This window comes from Eretmochelys imbricata, chromosome 6 (genome assembly GCF_965152235.1).
Source record: "Eretmochelys imbricata isolate rEreImb1 chromosome 6, rEreImb1.hap1, whole genome shotgun sequence".
NCBI classification, from domain to species: domain Eukaryota; kingdom Metazoa; phylum Chordata; order Testudines; family Cheloniidae; genus Eretmochelys; species Eretmochelys imbricata.
The window spans coordinates 92,926,601-92,940,379 of NC_135577.1; the positions used below are offsets into that span (position 1 = coordinate 92,926,601).

Here is a 13,779-nt window from a genome sequence, read left to right on the forward strand (position 1 = left end):
CCAGTGGCATTTTCCTGTGTCCGCGAAGTTCTTGCTTAGCAGCGTAAGGAGTAACGTAAAGGTGACAGGCCTTATTTTAGATGTTCCTATTTCACATTAGCTGAAGGCCATTAAATGAAACTGAACAGTGATTCATCAAACCACAGGAATCAGACATTCAAAAAAGACCTTATGGGTCACTTAGTCTGACCCCTTCAGGGACCAGAGTGATCACACCATATAGCCTATCCTCCAGGGCTTTGTCTTGTCTAGTTTTAAACGCACCATGCAGTGGGGCTCCTACTGCTTCCCTTGGGTGGCTTTCCTACCATTTAACAGCTCAGCAGGCATGTTGGTCACAGCTAGTGCGGGTGCAACAGACCAGACCTTGTCTTCCAGGAGAAGGCCATTGCATTGCCCTGTTGCACCATGACAGTGCATTAGCCCCAGAGGTATTTGGAGCGGTTTGGTTTTTTGGTCCTCGGGCAATGTGGGACAAAGCAGGTTTGCCCTGTGACAACAGGGGTAGGTAGGGGACAGGCACTTCCTGTGACTCGTTCTCTCCCTTGCCAGGTTCGGAGCACTGAAGGTGGGAGCTGTACTCAGCCTCAGTTAAGAGCAAGGGGCTCCTGACTGGAGAGGAAAGCAGCCAGGTGCAGCTCTGGGTGCTGGGAGCTGTGTATTGCTGCCGGGTCCTATAATGCTGCCTGCTGAGCAGCTCGGGAGCAGTGGTGCAGCTGGTCCGTCACTTCCTTGATTTCAGATTCTCCTGCTGACCGTGAAGCAGATCTTCCCAGACTTTGAGTTCATGTGGCTGGTGGATGAAGCTAAGAAGAATTTGCCCCTGGAGTTGGATTTCCTCAATGAGGGGAGGAATGCTGAAAAGGTGGCCCAGATGCTCAAGGACTTTGATTTCCTGAAGGTAGGAGAGCGTGTGCATGTCACACGTGTATGTGCTAATCTATGTGCATGCTCAGGCAGGAGTCAGGGATGGCACATCAGCTCACTGCGGGAGGACAATGATGTATAGCAACAATCTTCTGTTTTGAAGTGAATGTAATGCTGGTGATAGTGCTGGATCACCAGTGCTGGAGACTGACGGCCCGATCAGGCCCATCAGTGTGCCTCATCCGTGACTGGAGGAATGAGGTGGAGTGAGAGGGGAGTTCCGTTCCCATGGCCCAGTCGGTGCTGGGCTTCTCTGCTGAGACCAGCTAGGAACTGAGCTGAGACTCGCCAACTCGTTTTCGTACTGCAGGCCACTGAAGACCTGGCAGATGGTAACAGCTTTCTGTCACTACCACGCTGGCCTGGTTCAAAATTTGGATTTAGGGATGAAAGTCCCTGTACCCTGTGACTCATCGTCTCTGAGCCAGCCAGCCCTGCTCACATCTGGGTTAGATTGTCACCTCCTGGGCCAGGGAGATTGATTCCATCAATTCTTCGCCTCGTCATGAGCGCTGTGAATTTGCCATTAGCTGCTGGGCCATCTGATGGCACCTTTCCTGGGTTTCCTCTGAAGCAAGGGCTAGAAATGGAGTTCAAACAGAAGAGCTGGGCTGTAACTAATGAAGTCAGGTTGGGACAGGTATGCTGAGCGAGAGAGCCCATGCATATTGCAGTGGGAGGAAGGACACTTCCCCTTGAGTCCACCCCCACTGCACACAGACACCCTCATCACCCAGTGTACGTACAGAACCCCTCTCCAGGTGTGCACATCCATAGCCAAACACACAACTCCCTTATGCACACACTGTGTCCACCCTATGTACTGCTGCACAGCTACAGCAACACACACATCTGTCTCCTCAAAAACCACCACACTTATCTGCCCACATGCATATTTACGTAGTCCTCTCATGCTCATCACCATATAGACAGCCATGTGTGTATGTGCATACGCCCACAGGTTCCCCACTGAAATGTTCAGGGTGTGCACAAATTCACCCCACATACGCACACTGAAATGCACATGCACAACGCCCATCCTCATGCTTCCACATGTGCATACAAACACACCTTTTCATATGCACACTCAGACACTGGCATGCAAATGCATTTGCGCGCACACACACACACGTACGAACAAATGCACTCACATGACACAAGCACATATGCACGCACGCATGCATCAGCACAATTCTCTCCCTTTGCCTTTCACTTCCTGGTGGAAGTGACAGATGCCCAAGACCATGTGAGTTTTCATCAGATTTTGCAGGGTGTTGCTTCCCTCGTCCCTCCTGCCTGTCCTGCCATTCCTCATATCCTGGCTGTGGACATGAGACGATCCTTTTGGAGCTCAGTGGCATCATGTGACTGCTTTTCCCTAGACACAGTTACAACCCAGTAGGACATTGGGGTGGCAGGAGACCAAGGACCAACAATTCTGCTGAGGAGATGCTTATCATAAGTGATGCATCTTGGAGAGCTGTGTCCATCGCTGTGTAAGTAGGATATTATGGAGTAAAAAATTGGACATGGCCAATCAGGTCCTCATGGTTTAAAGAACTGTCAGGATATTTATACAGGTAACAATAACAGATGGCAAGATGGCTAAATAATGGATTCTCCCATCTGACCTGCCGATTCTGAGATGTGTTCATCAACACGTAGGCAACAGGAGATTTGGGCTCCTGTATCATTAATTTTCCTTAACACACAACTAAGCTAGGGAGTGGATTTTTGCTGTGAACCCAGTTGAGCTTTTAAAGCCAGAGATAAATTGTTTCCATGCACTGGCATTATAGCCAAACATCTGTGAGTAATTCAAGAATCACCAAAATGTTTGTCTCACATCTCCAAATGCTTGTATGGGGCTTAGTAACCCTTATAACCCTCCACTGTAAATCTCAAGATGGGGATGAGTGTCAGCTTGGAATTGAAATCCTCTAAGGCCATTGGGATCAGTGTGTTTAGGAGCTAGTGCTGCAGGTAACTGCAGGAGCTTGGGAACCTGTTAATTTTGGAGTCCGTGTCCAGTGGCTGTGGGGCTTTTAACTTCCTGACAAGTTTCAAAATAATCAAAGTCCAGATGGGATGGATCTAGGGGAGACTGAGTGTAAGTGCCCTTGTCTTTCATGTTGGACATATGGCTTCAAATCCCAGGCAGCCAACACATGATGGCTGTAGGGAGCATTGCACAGCAGGACTGAGGGGCCCTGGAGGAGCTGGCTGAAAGGGACCCGGGACAGAATAGCAGGGGCTGCTAGGGGACAGGATTGAGGTGTGGTGGGCATAGGACTGGAATAGCAGGGAAGGCTGCAGGTCAGGAGTGACGAGTATTCATGGACCTGTGAGGAGAACAAGAACTGGAGTTCTAGAGGGCAGCAGATGAGGTTGGAGGCACTTTCACTAACCACTGCCCCTCAGAACTGAAGTTATAAAACAAATGCAGTCAGCTTAGGGGTTGTGATGAGCTACAATGGCATGGCTGGTTCCCCTGGCCTCAGTCATACTAGGTGGGCAGCACTGCTTCCCTCTCCCAGGCTTGCCTCAGGGTCATGGACCCTTGCTGTGGACGGTAGTGGGCCCACTCCGTAGTGTAGAGTATCCATTCAGCTAAGGTGGCTCCCACTTAGCCCTGCTACTGGAGGGTGCCGTGAGGTGAAGCTCTTTCCAGTGGGAGCATTAGCAATCTGGCTCGCTCGGCGACAGCAGGAGTCTCAGCCTGCACAGAACGTGGTAGGAGATGCAAGCTGGTGCTTATGGAAAAGGAGCCAAGCTGGTTTAGGACCCCAGTTATGCCGAGTCTCCGTGTAACACTGGGGCCAGTTACTTCACCTCTTTGTACCTCACTCAGCCCGATTTACTGCAGCTTGAGCAGAAAGCACTGTGACGTTTTTGCGGTTGTGTGACAATGTCACATGTGCAATGAGATGCCTACGGGTCTCCCAGGGTTTCCGTGACAAACCCCTTATTTATGAGGCTTAATTTTTCTCCCGTTTCAATTGCTGACAGCCTGAAGTGCATGGCGCTTGTCTGCCTGGGTCCATTGATGTTCCAAAGGGCACCGTCGAGATACTAATGATGATTACTTATCATTTATAGAGCTGTGTAAGTGTGCACTGTGCACAACAAATAAGAACTGGGGTTCTTGCCTGGAGGAACTGACAGTGTGATTCAGACGCATGCAACAGGTAATAGTTAAATGTCTGACCCTTAGAAGGGCTGAGCGTCTAACAACACCGACGAACAACAGTGGATGTCGCAAGTGCTCAGTGCCTTGGAGAGTTAGGCCTTATATGTGGACAGGAGATGGAGTTGCTGAGACCGTTGTGGTTTTAAAGTGCCTGGTATTATGTCTAGGTGCGTTGTCTCTGCCCACACTCACTGAGCTGAGGGGAGAGGCCTGTGGTCTCCAGTGCTTTTCATCAGCATTAAATGCAGTTAAAGTTAAACCAAGGAAAAGCACCCATGTGGGTGGATGTATTGGCATCCCTTATTGCATGTAGGGAGAGAACATGGGTCCCTTTTCACCTCCACTATAAAGTTCCTTTCTTCCTTCCTCTTTTCCTCACTGGTGCATGATTCCCTTGCTGTTGCTGTCCCATGATTTGGCCGAACGTTCCATTGTCCCATTCCAGGTCCCTAGGATCTACTGGGAGCTGTCTACCAGGCGCGTCCTTCTCATGGAGTTTGTGGAAGGTGGGCAGGTGAATGACAGGGCCTATATGGAGAGGAACAGCATCGACGTCAATGAGGTAAATTGTCACCCATCTCTGAGGTCAGATGCTGAGGGTGTTGCATAGAGATGGAAATGGTGATGTTATTAGACGTGGTATCGCTGAGGCTGATCGTCCATGAAGAACCAAAAAGGGATGACACGCACATAAATAGAACAGCATCTGCGGTGGCACTTCTGAGAGAGAACTCTCAATTCTTGTGCTTCAGGGCATAAGAGATGACCACTTGCTGGGATCAGAAAGGTTTCCCCCAACCCATCTACCCTGTAGGATTGCAGAGTAGTATGGATTGACTAAAGGGAGTTCACATCTTTCTCTGCAGTCTGTGCTGTGGTTCGTTGTAGGAGACAGGACACTGGGTGAGTATCTTGCTCAGATAATAGGTGGACTGTTGGTTTGTTCCATGATGGCAATTCATGTTATCCTAGGAAACAGAGTCACCTTCTAACACAGCATCCTTCCTCTTCTCTCTTCTGCATTTTGGCAGGACTTTAACCTTCTCTAAAGTGGGGGTGCTGGTGGGACTTTTGCCTTTAAGTTGAAACATTGTTGGAATTTAGCTTACGTCCCTGTCATAAATATAAAGGGAAGGGTAAACACCTTTAAAATCCCTCCTGGCCAGAGGAAAAACCCTTTCACCTGTAAGGGGTTAAGAAGCTAGGATAACCTCGCTGGCACCTGACCAAAATGACCAATGAGGAGACAAGATACTTTCAAAAGCTGGGGGGAGGGAGAAACAAAGCCTCTCTCTCTCTCTGTGTGATGCTTTCACTGGGGACAGAACAGGAATGGCGTGTTAGAACTTAGTAAGTAATCTAGCTAGATGTGCGTTAGATTCTGTTTTTTTTAAATGGCTGAGAAAATAAGCTGTGCTGAATGGAATGGATATTCCTGTTTTTGTGTCTTTTTGTAACTTAAGGTTTTGCCTAGAGGGATTCTCTATGTTTTGAGATAGATGTATTTACCATCCTGATTTTACAAAGGTGATTCTTTTTACTCTTTCTTCTATTAAAATTCTTCTTTTAAGAAACTGAATGTTTTTTTTCATTGTTCTTAAGATCCAAGGGTTTGGGTCTGTGTTCACCTATGCAAATTGGTGAGGATTTTTATCAAATCTTCCCCAGGAAAGGGGGTGTAAGATTTGGGAGGATTTTGGCGGGAAAGATGTTTCCAAACAGACTTGTTCCCAGTAACCGGTGTTAGACGTTTGGTGGTGGCAGCGAAAGTCCAAGGGCAAAAGGTAAAATAGTTTGTACCTTGGGGAAGTTTAAACCTAAGCCGGTAAAAGTAAGCTTAGGAGATTTTCATGAAGGTCCCCACATCTGTACCCTAGAGTTCAGAGTGGGGAAGGAACCTTGACAGTCCCTAACAAGTTTTAGGGGTCTCTGCATGGCTTTGGATAGCATCTTTTGAAAGAGCCATAGAACAGAGGTCATAGCAGATCATGGTTATTAAAGAGTTTGCAAGAGTCACAGTGTTAACCTTGGTGTGCTTCTCAGATTCCAATTGCGTCATTATATTCTGCTTCCCTAAATCTCCTTCTCTAGTCCCCTCTGTCGTTGAAACTGAGAACAGTTTTCCTCATCACTTCCTGTCCTAAACAGTTGTATAATGTTGCTACACACTTTTAAACAGCTGCCATGTTTCATCCCAGAGGTGGCAGCATTTCAGTGAAGGGTGAAGTGTTTTCTATGTATGGAAGTTGATAAAGCATTTTGGGTTCCTTGACATGAAAGGGACTGGAGGAAAGCAAGATATTACCACCTGAAAGGGCTGAGAACAGGCCGGGGGGAAGGTTTTTGAGCCATTGAATGATGTGTCAACCCTCCCTTCCCAATCTGTGAGTGTTGATTGAGTCTGTGCTGCCAGCCTTTTCCCCTGTGCACTATTGATGAGCCTCAAAGCACCACTTGGTTGACTAGCTATCAAAGAGCTACAGCATAAAATCAATTGTACTTAATCTGTCCCTCCGCTCGTCTCTGAAGTCTGGACGCCTCGTCCCTCCCCTCCCTTTTTATCCGTGGCAGAGTTCACTCACCGTCAATTAAGGATGTTCCACAGAACAGCTGGGGGAAGGGAACTATGTGTGTGTTAGGCCCTTCTAGGCTAGGAAGTTGTCTGTATCCCCTCAACTGTTCCCAGAAGGCATCAGACACCTCCCTGACTACCGAGGCACACAGAGTTGTCAGGGCAGCATTGGGCAGGTGGGGACCAGGACTAGTGTCTTCCTACCCTTCCCAGCTGATCTGCATTTCACCTGTTCCTTTATGTTGTAGTGAGGTGAGCCAATGAGAGGCAACTGTCCCTTTCCCAATAACGGGAGGCAGCTGCTTTCTGAAATATGTCTGCTGGGGAGTTCAGTTGGGAAAGTGCGAGGAACAAAATCAGGCAAACATTGATGCTGAATTTGAGAGGAGGCCCCTCCCAGCCATAGGCTTCTTGTCATGTCGGACAAGACAAGGGCAAGTGCAGAATACTTTGTATTTTCCTTGCAAAATGGCTGGTCAGGCCCCCATTTTTATTCAGAGAGCTTCCTCACCCAGCTCCCCCTGGCAGCTGACGGTGTAGTCCCTCACTCACTTGCACACACGTTCTTTGCATGGCACATGCAGCTGGCTGAGACAGTGGAACCTCTCTAATAGCACTTGCACCCAAGTGCAGGGCTCCCGTCTGGGAGCTGCAGTTCAGGCCCTTAGCCTTGCCATGCACGTTTGCATCCCTAGGCTGTGTCACGGGGTTCACTCACTGCAGGTGCACCTCCTTGTGGCCAGGCATGGTGTAGCGGCTGTCTCCCCAATGGCACCCACTGCCAACGGTTGTGCCGTCGCTGTGGTGTTCTCTCTTCCTGCAGCTTGGCCCTCCAGTCAGGTAGTGCTTTAGTCCACCCCTTCCAGGATAACAGAGTCCAGCCAAGCTATAGTCCAAAGACCTTACAGCATGTCTTCCCTCTGTCTCTGGGCTCTGTGGTCCTTACTGTCTCGGGGATTCCATCTACTCTTGGTTCCTGCCCAGAAACTCGGTAGTTTGACAGCAAGGTTTACTCCTTGCTGCCTCCCTGGATGGCTTCTTACTTCTTCTGTTTCCCCAAGAGTGAGTGCAGACTCTCTCCTGGCAGCCCCTTTCTATTACAAAGTTCCCAGCTTTATAATCACCACCCAGCCCCTCCCCAGCTGGTCTTCATTATCAGTTCAGCCTAGCTTTCTCTGTCCCTCTCTCTTGCAGGTGCTGCCGGGTATGTTAATTGGCCTCTCATGCCCACGGTAACCCCTTCTGGGCCTGTGTGGGGTACGTGCCCCATCACAGGTTGGTTGAGATCTGCATCCGAACCCCACAGCATTGGGGATGTGTCTCATCAGCAGTGTGCACAGCACACACATTGCCTTCCTTGTGTAGGCTTTGCTATAGGGAAGTTGCCTTGTGTTTACCAAGATAAATGCATCTGTGACTAGCGCTGTGAAATGTCTGGTCTGTGAAGAGCTGTCCCAGTGTGACTCACAAGGTGCTGATGGTTCATTGACTTTGCAAGCAAGGGAGACTAAAAGAGCCTGGTCCCCAGCAGATCCTTCACCCTCCTCCGTTCATCTTAACCCAGTGGGGACTTCGCAGCCTTGCTTTGATCAACCACATAATCAGGCTTGGCCACCAGTTTGTTCCAGACAGGAGCAGCCAGCTCTAGTCATGGAAACATAATTAGGAAACATCTCAGCATGGTTAGCCCTGAGATCCAGCCTTTCCTGTTGGACTGATCTCTGTGGTGGGTGCCTGTTCCTCAGCACTCAAGCTGCTCTGTGAGAGAAACTCCTTTCACAGTGAACTCGATGCTGGTGAGTGGTGCCAAATTGACAACCTGAAGACTGAAGGCCTCTCTGCCTTCCACTGCTCTGAAGCAACTCCTTCTAGGGAGGAGCGGGGAGTTCACATTCCATGACCTGTTCAGTGTTTGGCCTCACTGCTGGGGCTGGTAACGTAGAGTGCCAATGCCTGACTTGAACTGGCAACCTAGAGGTCTGGCACTTAAAATCCATAGTGAAAGGTACTTTAAAAACACCATAGACTGAGAGAGAGAGAGAGCGGACAGCTCCATATCCCATTATCTCTTGAGCCCTCTGATCCACCCTGCTCCTTGCTTCTGCCCTGAGGCTGCACTGGAATTGGTAACCTAGAAGAACAAGGGTCTATATTTCATGCCCAACCCCCTGAGCCAGCCACTTGGTGACTTTTCTTAAAGACTGGGGTCAACCCTCTCCCTCCCTGCTTGCTGCTGGAGCCCCCATATCTTGTATTGTCAAGGTCCGGCCAGCATAGAAGAGCTCGTGCTGCAAAAGAGCAAATCAACAAGGAGCTCCATTGATATTTTGGAGATGGAGATTGTCATGCTATAAGTAGGGATAGCCTTTAGAAAGATGTGACCACCTACTAGCTTGATTTTGGCCTGCTCCCAGACAAGGCCTAGTCAGCCATTCAGATGTGCCTTCTCCCTTCCTTTGGGGAGATGTGTCTTATGCAGCTCTCTTCACCCTGAGATAAAGTCCTTGCACAAAGCCTGATGATAGGAGAATGTCAGAAGCAGAGATGAGTCTGATCCACAACATTCTGATCCAGATTGTAACATTCCCCAAGTCTTGAGGAGTTTGGATCTGGGGTTTGGTTTTGGCCCATTAGAAATAGGGCCCAGAGCAACATTTGGATCCACATTTGGAAGTGAGCTTCTCCAAGTTCTAGGGTGGTGGGTCCACCTCAGCTCTGGAAGCCTGGAGAGTCAGTGCAAGTTGAGCCTCCTAAAGTCCAGCTGCTTATCTGACTCCTATCCTAACAGCTTGGGGTTGCAAATTTGTCTGGGAAAGCCCGGGTGGGGGAGTGGGGCAGGCATTCTTGTCAGCTTTCCAGGGTTTCCTGCTCCCGATCAGACTGGAATCTCCACAAGCATTGCCTTTCCCTAGGGCAATTTGGTGCCCGGATGTGACAGAATAATATGAAGACTAAGCTAACTGCACATTTTCCAATTCACAAAAGCTTTTGGTGGCGTGGAGGATGGGAGGGGTTTATTTGGAGCCTTGTTGGAAATTCGAGCTGGCTCTTATTCCAACTATCCGTATTTACACTGTTGGGAAGGCCACGTTACCACATCTCAGCACGTTGGTGCCATGTTGAGATGAAACCTCCCAGTATGCTGGCTTTGTGTCAGCCTCAAAGATATTGTCGTGATGTTTCCAGTGGTTGGTTTTAAAAAAGGTCTGCCTCTGCGGGGTGCAAAAACCCATGGGCTATTGTTGGCCTGGTCAGTCGGTGCAGTTACTGCAGCTCTGTGCTTGGACGGAGTATTTACGCAGGCCATCTCGATTCCTGTAGACACCACTTAGCTGCTCACTTACACACGTGCAGTTTTAAATAAACAATTAACTCTTTTATTATCAACAAAACAATAGTATGGAGCTGCGGGTAAAATCTTTCTCTCAGGCACTCTTCTTCCATAGCGTTTTTAACTGGGTGGGGAGGAGAGGAGACCTTAGCAAGCAGGATTTCTCTCATGCAGTAACGCAGCCTTGAAGAGCAAGCTGAGCCTCTCTCCTCTAAATGGAAAGGATCCCTGAGGTGAAAGCTCCCTTCAAACCAGGTTACTGACATTTACTTAATGCTGTCTGTAGCGGGATTATCATTAAAGCTGCCCAAAAGCACATTAATCTCTCTGGAGCTGTCCAAGCGCTGGACTGTAATGGCATTTAATCAGAGAAGGCTTTGATTTCTAAAGACAAGTGCAAACACTGAAATATCTGCCTGTGGAACAGTTACCTATTCATGTGCAAGCACAGCTGAGGAGGAGAACACAGCTGGGATATTGACGGTGGGAGGGGAGCATGGGTCTCAGAGAAATTAGCTTGCTGTAATCAAGAGGCAAGGAAGGGTGTGTGGGGATAAGACCGGGATCTATTTGGAAATGGACTGTCTCTGTTTCAGGAGATCAGAGCATTTGTGGGCCAGGACAGGGGAGAGCAAACAGGGATCCAGGAACTTATGGCATGTTTGCTGCAGGAAAGTAAAGAAGAATGAGGCTGTTTAGAATATGTCCTTCTAAAGAACCCCCTCCCTGATGGAGCAGGTGCCCCCACGCTGCACGCACTCAAATGTTAATCGACTCACTTAAAGAGACTTGTCCCCATAAAACTTGCAGTCCTTCTTATCCGAACCTTTCTGTTTGGGCTTCTCCTGTTTATCCCAATGGAGGTTCTGTTACCTGTCTTACCCAGAGAGCTCTTGGTCAGCAGATTGTGCAAGTTGCAGGTGTTGTAAATGAACATACAGCTCACGGGTTGAGCTGTAGCTGGTGTAACTAACTAGCACAGCTCAACTGTCCAATTGTAGATTCCACTGAGAGATTCACAACTTGTAGTTTGTGCTGTGACGATTAGTTACACAAGCCATCCAGTCGGGGAACACAAATGGTACTGTGTGCCTCCTGTCGCTAGCCACCTGCCTGCAGATTGTGAATGTTACAAATAACATTCAGTCAATGATATATTTTATATTAATCAAAAGTAAAAGCAAACCACTAAGAAACCTAAGCTGAGTAACTGCATGCACCTGTTGCTATAATCTTTGTTCTTCGACACCGCATCTCTTTCTTGCTGTTTGCTGTCTCCACACATTGAATCATCTGAAATAGTAAGCTCTTCAGGGGTGGGACCGGTTCTTCCTCTTTGTTTTGTAAAGTGTCTGGCACGCTTCTGAGTGCTGAAAAATACACAATGTGAAATGTTCTCTTAAGGTGGGATTCCTCACTGTACCCAGTACCAATGTAAGACCTATGTGTCACTTATATGCAAGTGGGATTTCCGTGGTGCACTTGGCTAGCCCCCTGCACAGAGGTGGAGTCCTCCGTTGTGAATACCAAAGCTGGACCCTCTCATTTCTTGAGCATGTGTGTTCATAATGCTGGAGTGTTTGCAGAAAGGGAGCACAGAAAAGAATGCTGAAGCGGTCAGCTGCTTTTGCTGCTTATACCTCACCCTTCAGTTTGGGGAGCAGTTTCCTTAAAAATCGTTTTAATTTGCCCCTGCTAAATCTTAGTGCAAAAAGTGCCAGCCACTAGAAAGGGGAGAGAGCGAGCGCGAGAGCTGCTACTGGCAATACAGGCTCCTGAGCAGTACAAAGACACCCAGCAAATGGTTAAAACAGAGACGAGGGCTGTTCAGACTGTAAGTCAATCTCAAGCATCAACATCAATCAGTTCCCAAGGAGTCTTGGAGATGCACTTTACATTAAATTCAAAGAACTATACTCCATATAAAGCTAGGGGAAAGTGAGCCCTGACTCCATTTCAGATGTCACAAAGTTAAAGCACAAATGTATACAATAAATAAATAACACCTCTATGCCCTTCCCTACCCCGCTCCATAGCACTCTGCAAATTCTAATGAGTTTAATCTTGCAACTGCTCAGGGAGGTGATTAGTATCATTCTCCCCATTATTCTGATGGGGAAACTGAGGCACCGAGAGGGGAAATGATTTTCTCACAAGCACAGAGAGAGGCAGAGCTGGGAATAGAACCCAGGAGTCCTGAATACATCTACATCTTAACTGCATCCTTCTTCCTCAAATGTTATCTCAACGTGACACTGTGTCAGTGTGCAATGATAAGGTTGTACTACACAAAGATGCTGTATCTTGATTTTAACTACTCAGTGTTGGAGAGGAAAGCTCAAGACCTATGGTCTCTCATCCCAAACCCTCACTGAGGACCATTTCAGAGCCATGATGCTGAGCAGCTCCAGATCAGGGCTTTACGTCTCCAATGCCCTTTCCTAATTTCACACCAGTTTAACTGGGTATCTGCAATGGCAGGATTTTTTTTTTTTTAAATGACCAAAAAAAGCAACACACTCACAAATCCAATTAACCTTCGATTAAGGTTCCAGAATCGATGCTATTCTTTTGGCCTGAGGAGGTAATATTGAGCCCTGAGAAATGAGCTGCACAACGACCTTTACTTTTAATGAGATCAATAGAAGTTAGTGTCGCCATCTCTTAAAATAATTAGCAAATATTACAGATGAATTAGGGCAAACAGCTAGTATCTGCTCCTGATCTAAAGAGACAGGAACAAATGCAGGAGAGACAGGAAAGGACACTGTCCTATCAGCCAGCACCCCCGGGATCCTTCTGTGACAGGCAATGAGTTCAGGGCTTTGTAGCGTCCTTTGATTCTTTTAACTCTTTCTTTGTTACTGTTACTTGCCCCGCCAATTTTGTGGCATGTTGTCTTAACCATTTAACAGCAATGGTTATAGTTACAATATTTTACATTTTAAGGCTACAGTCTCTGCCCTAGCCTTACAAATTACATGTTTCTTCTCCATTCTGTTTTTTAAACTCTGTGGGGATTTGCAGGGAGGAGTTAAGGGGGTTCCCTAGCTCATGTTTTTTTGTCATGTTAGATTGTGATTCCTACAGCAGACAGCTTGCTTACTCACCAGATCAGCGGTCGGGGTCACCATTGTTGTCAGACGCCACCAGTGTGATGCTCTGCTCTATCCAGTGTTGATAACAGTCAGCTGCGTGCGTGCGTTTCCTCTGTGTGCTGCCCCGGCTCTGCGCAGATAGCTGACACAGCAGACCCCGAGAGAACCCCCAATGACCACAGACTCTGATAAGGTACAAAGGCACCCGGCCAGGTTTAATGTCAAATGAAACACAGTCTCTAGCTCCCCGGATCAGATGTCTACAGTTCTGCTAGTACATATGTGCTACCTGACAATGGCCACAGCTCAGTCAGCGGCGGGACACTCCACTGCTCCCTAGGCCGGACAAAGACACCGCCCCAGGGATGTATTCTTATACACAGGTACAAACAAGTTACACATCACTCCTGACGTACTGAGGTGCAGCCCCTCTATGTAGCAAGGTACAACCGCTCTACACAGTAAGGTGCCGCCTCTCACCTTGTACATGTTGGTTTGAACAAAACAACTCTATCCTTCATATTACCCTTTTGCCCCTGTCTTTGGGGTAGGTCAGCTTGTTCCTTGTTAAGTGTGTGGAATGTGCAAGTATCAGAGTGTTCTGGGATCTCTAGTGTCCAGTACCTTATTTATTTATTTATTTACTTACTTATATATATAT

The 13,779-nt window shown here is 47.9% G+C and overlaps 1 protein-coding gene across 3 annotated transcripts in view; it reads left to right on the forward strand.

The window, feature by feature from the left end:
* Positions 1-13,779, forward strand: part of ADCK1 (aarF domain containing kinase 1) — a 133,367-nt gene that overhangs the window by 106,900 nt on the left and 12,688 nt on the right. For 2 of the 3 annotated variants that reach the window (XM_077819205.1, XM_077819207.1), the window contains 2 exons: positions 743-901; positions 4,563-4,679. In XM_077819205.1, coding sequence (XP_077675331.1) covers positions 743-901; positions 4,563-4,679 — 276 coding nt within the window. The remainder of the gene's footprint in view (positions 1-742; positions 902-4,562; positions 4,680-13,779) is intronic. The other variant, XM_077819206.1, reaches the window with a different exon arrangement.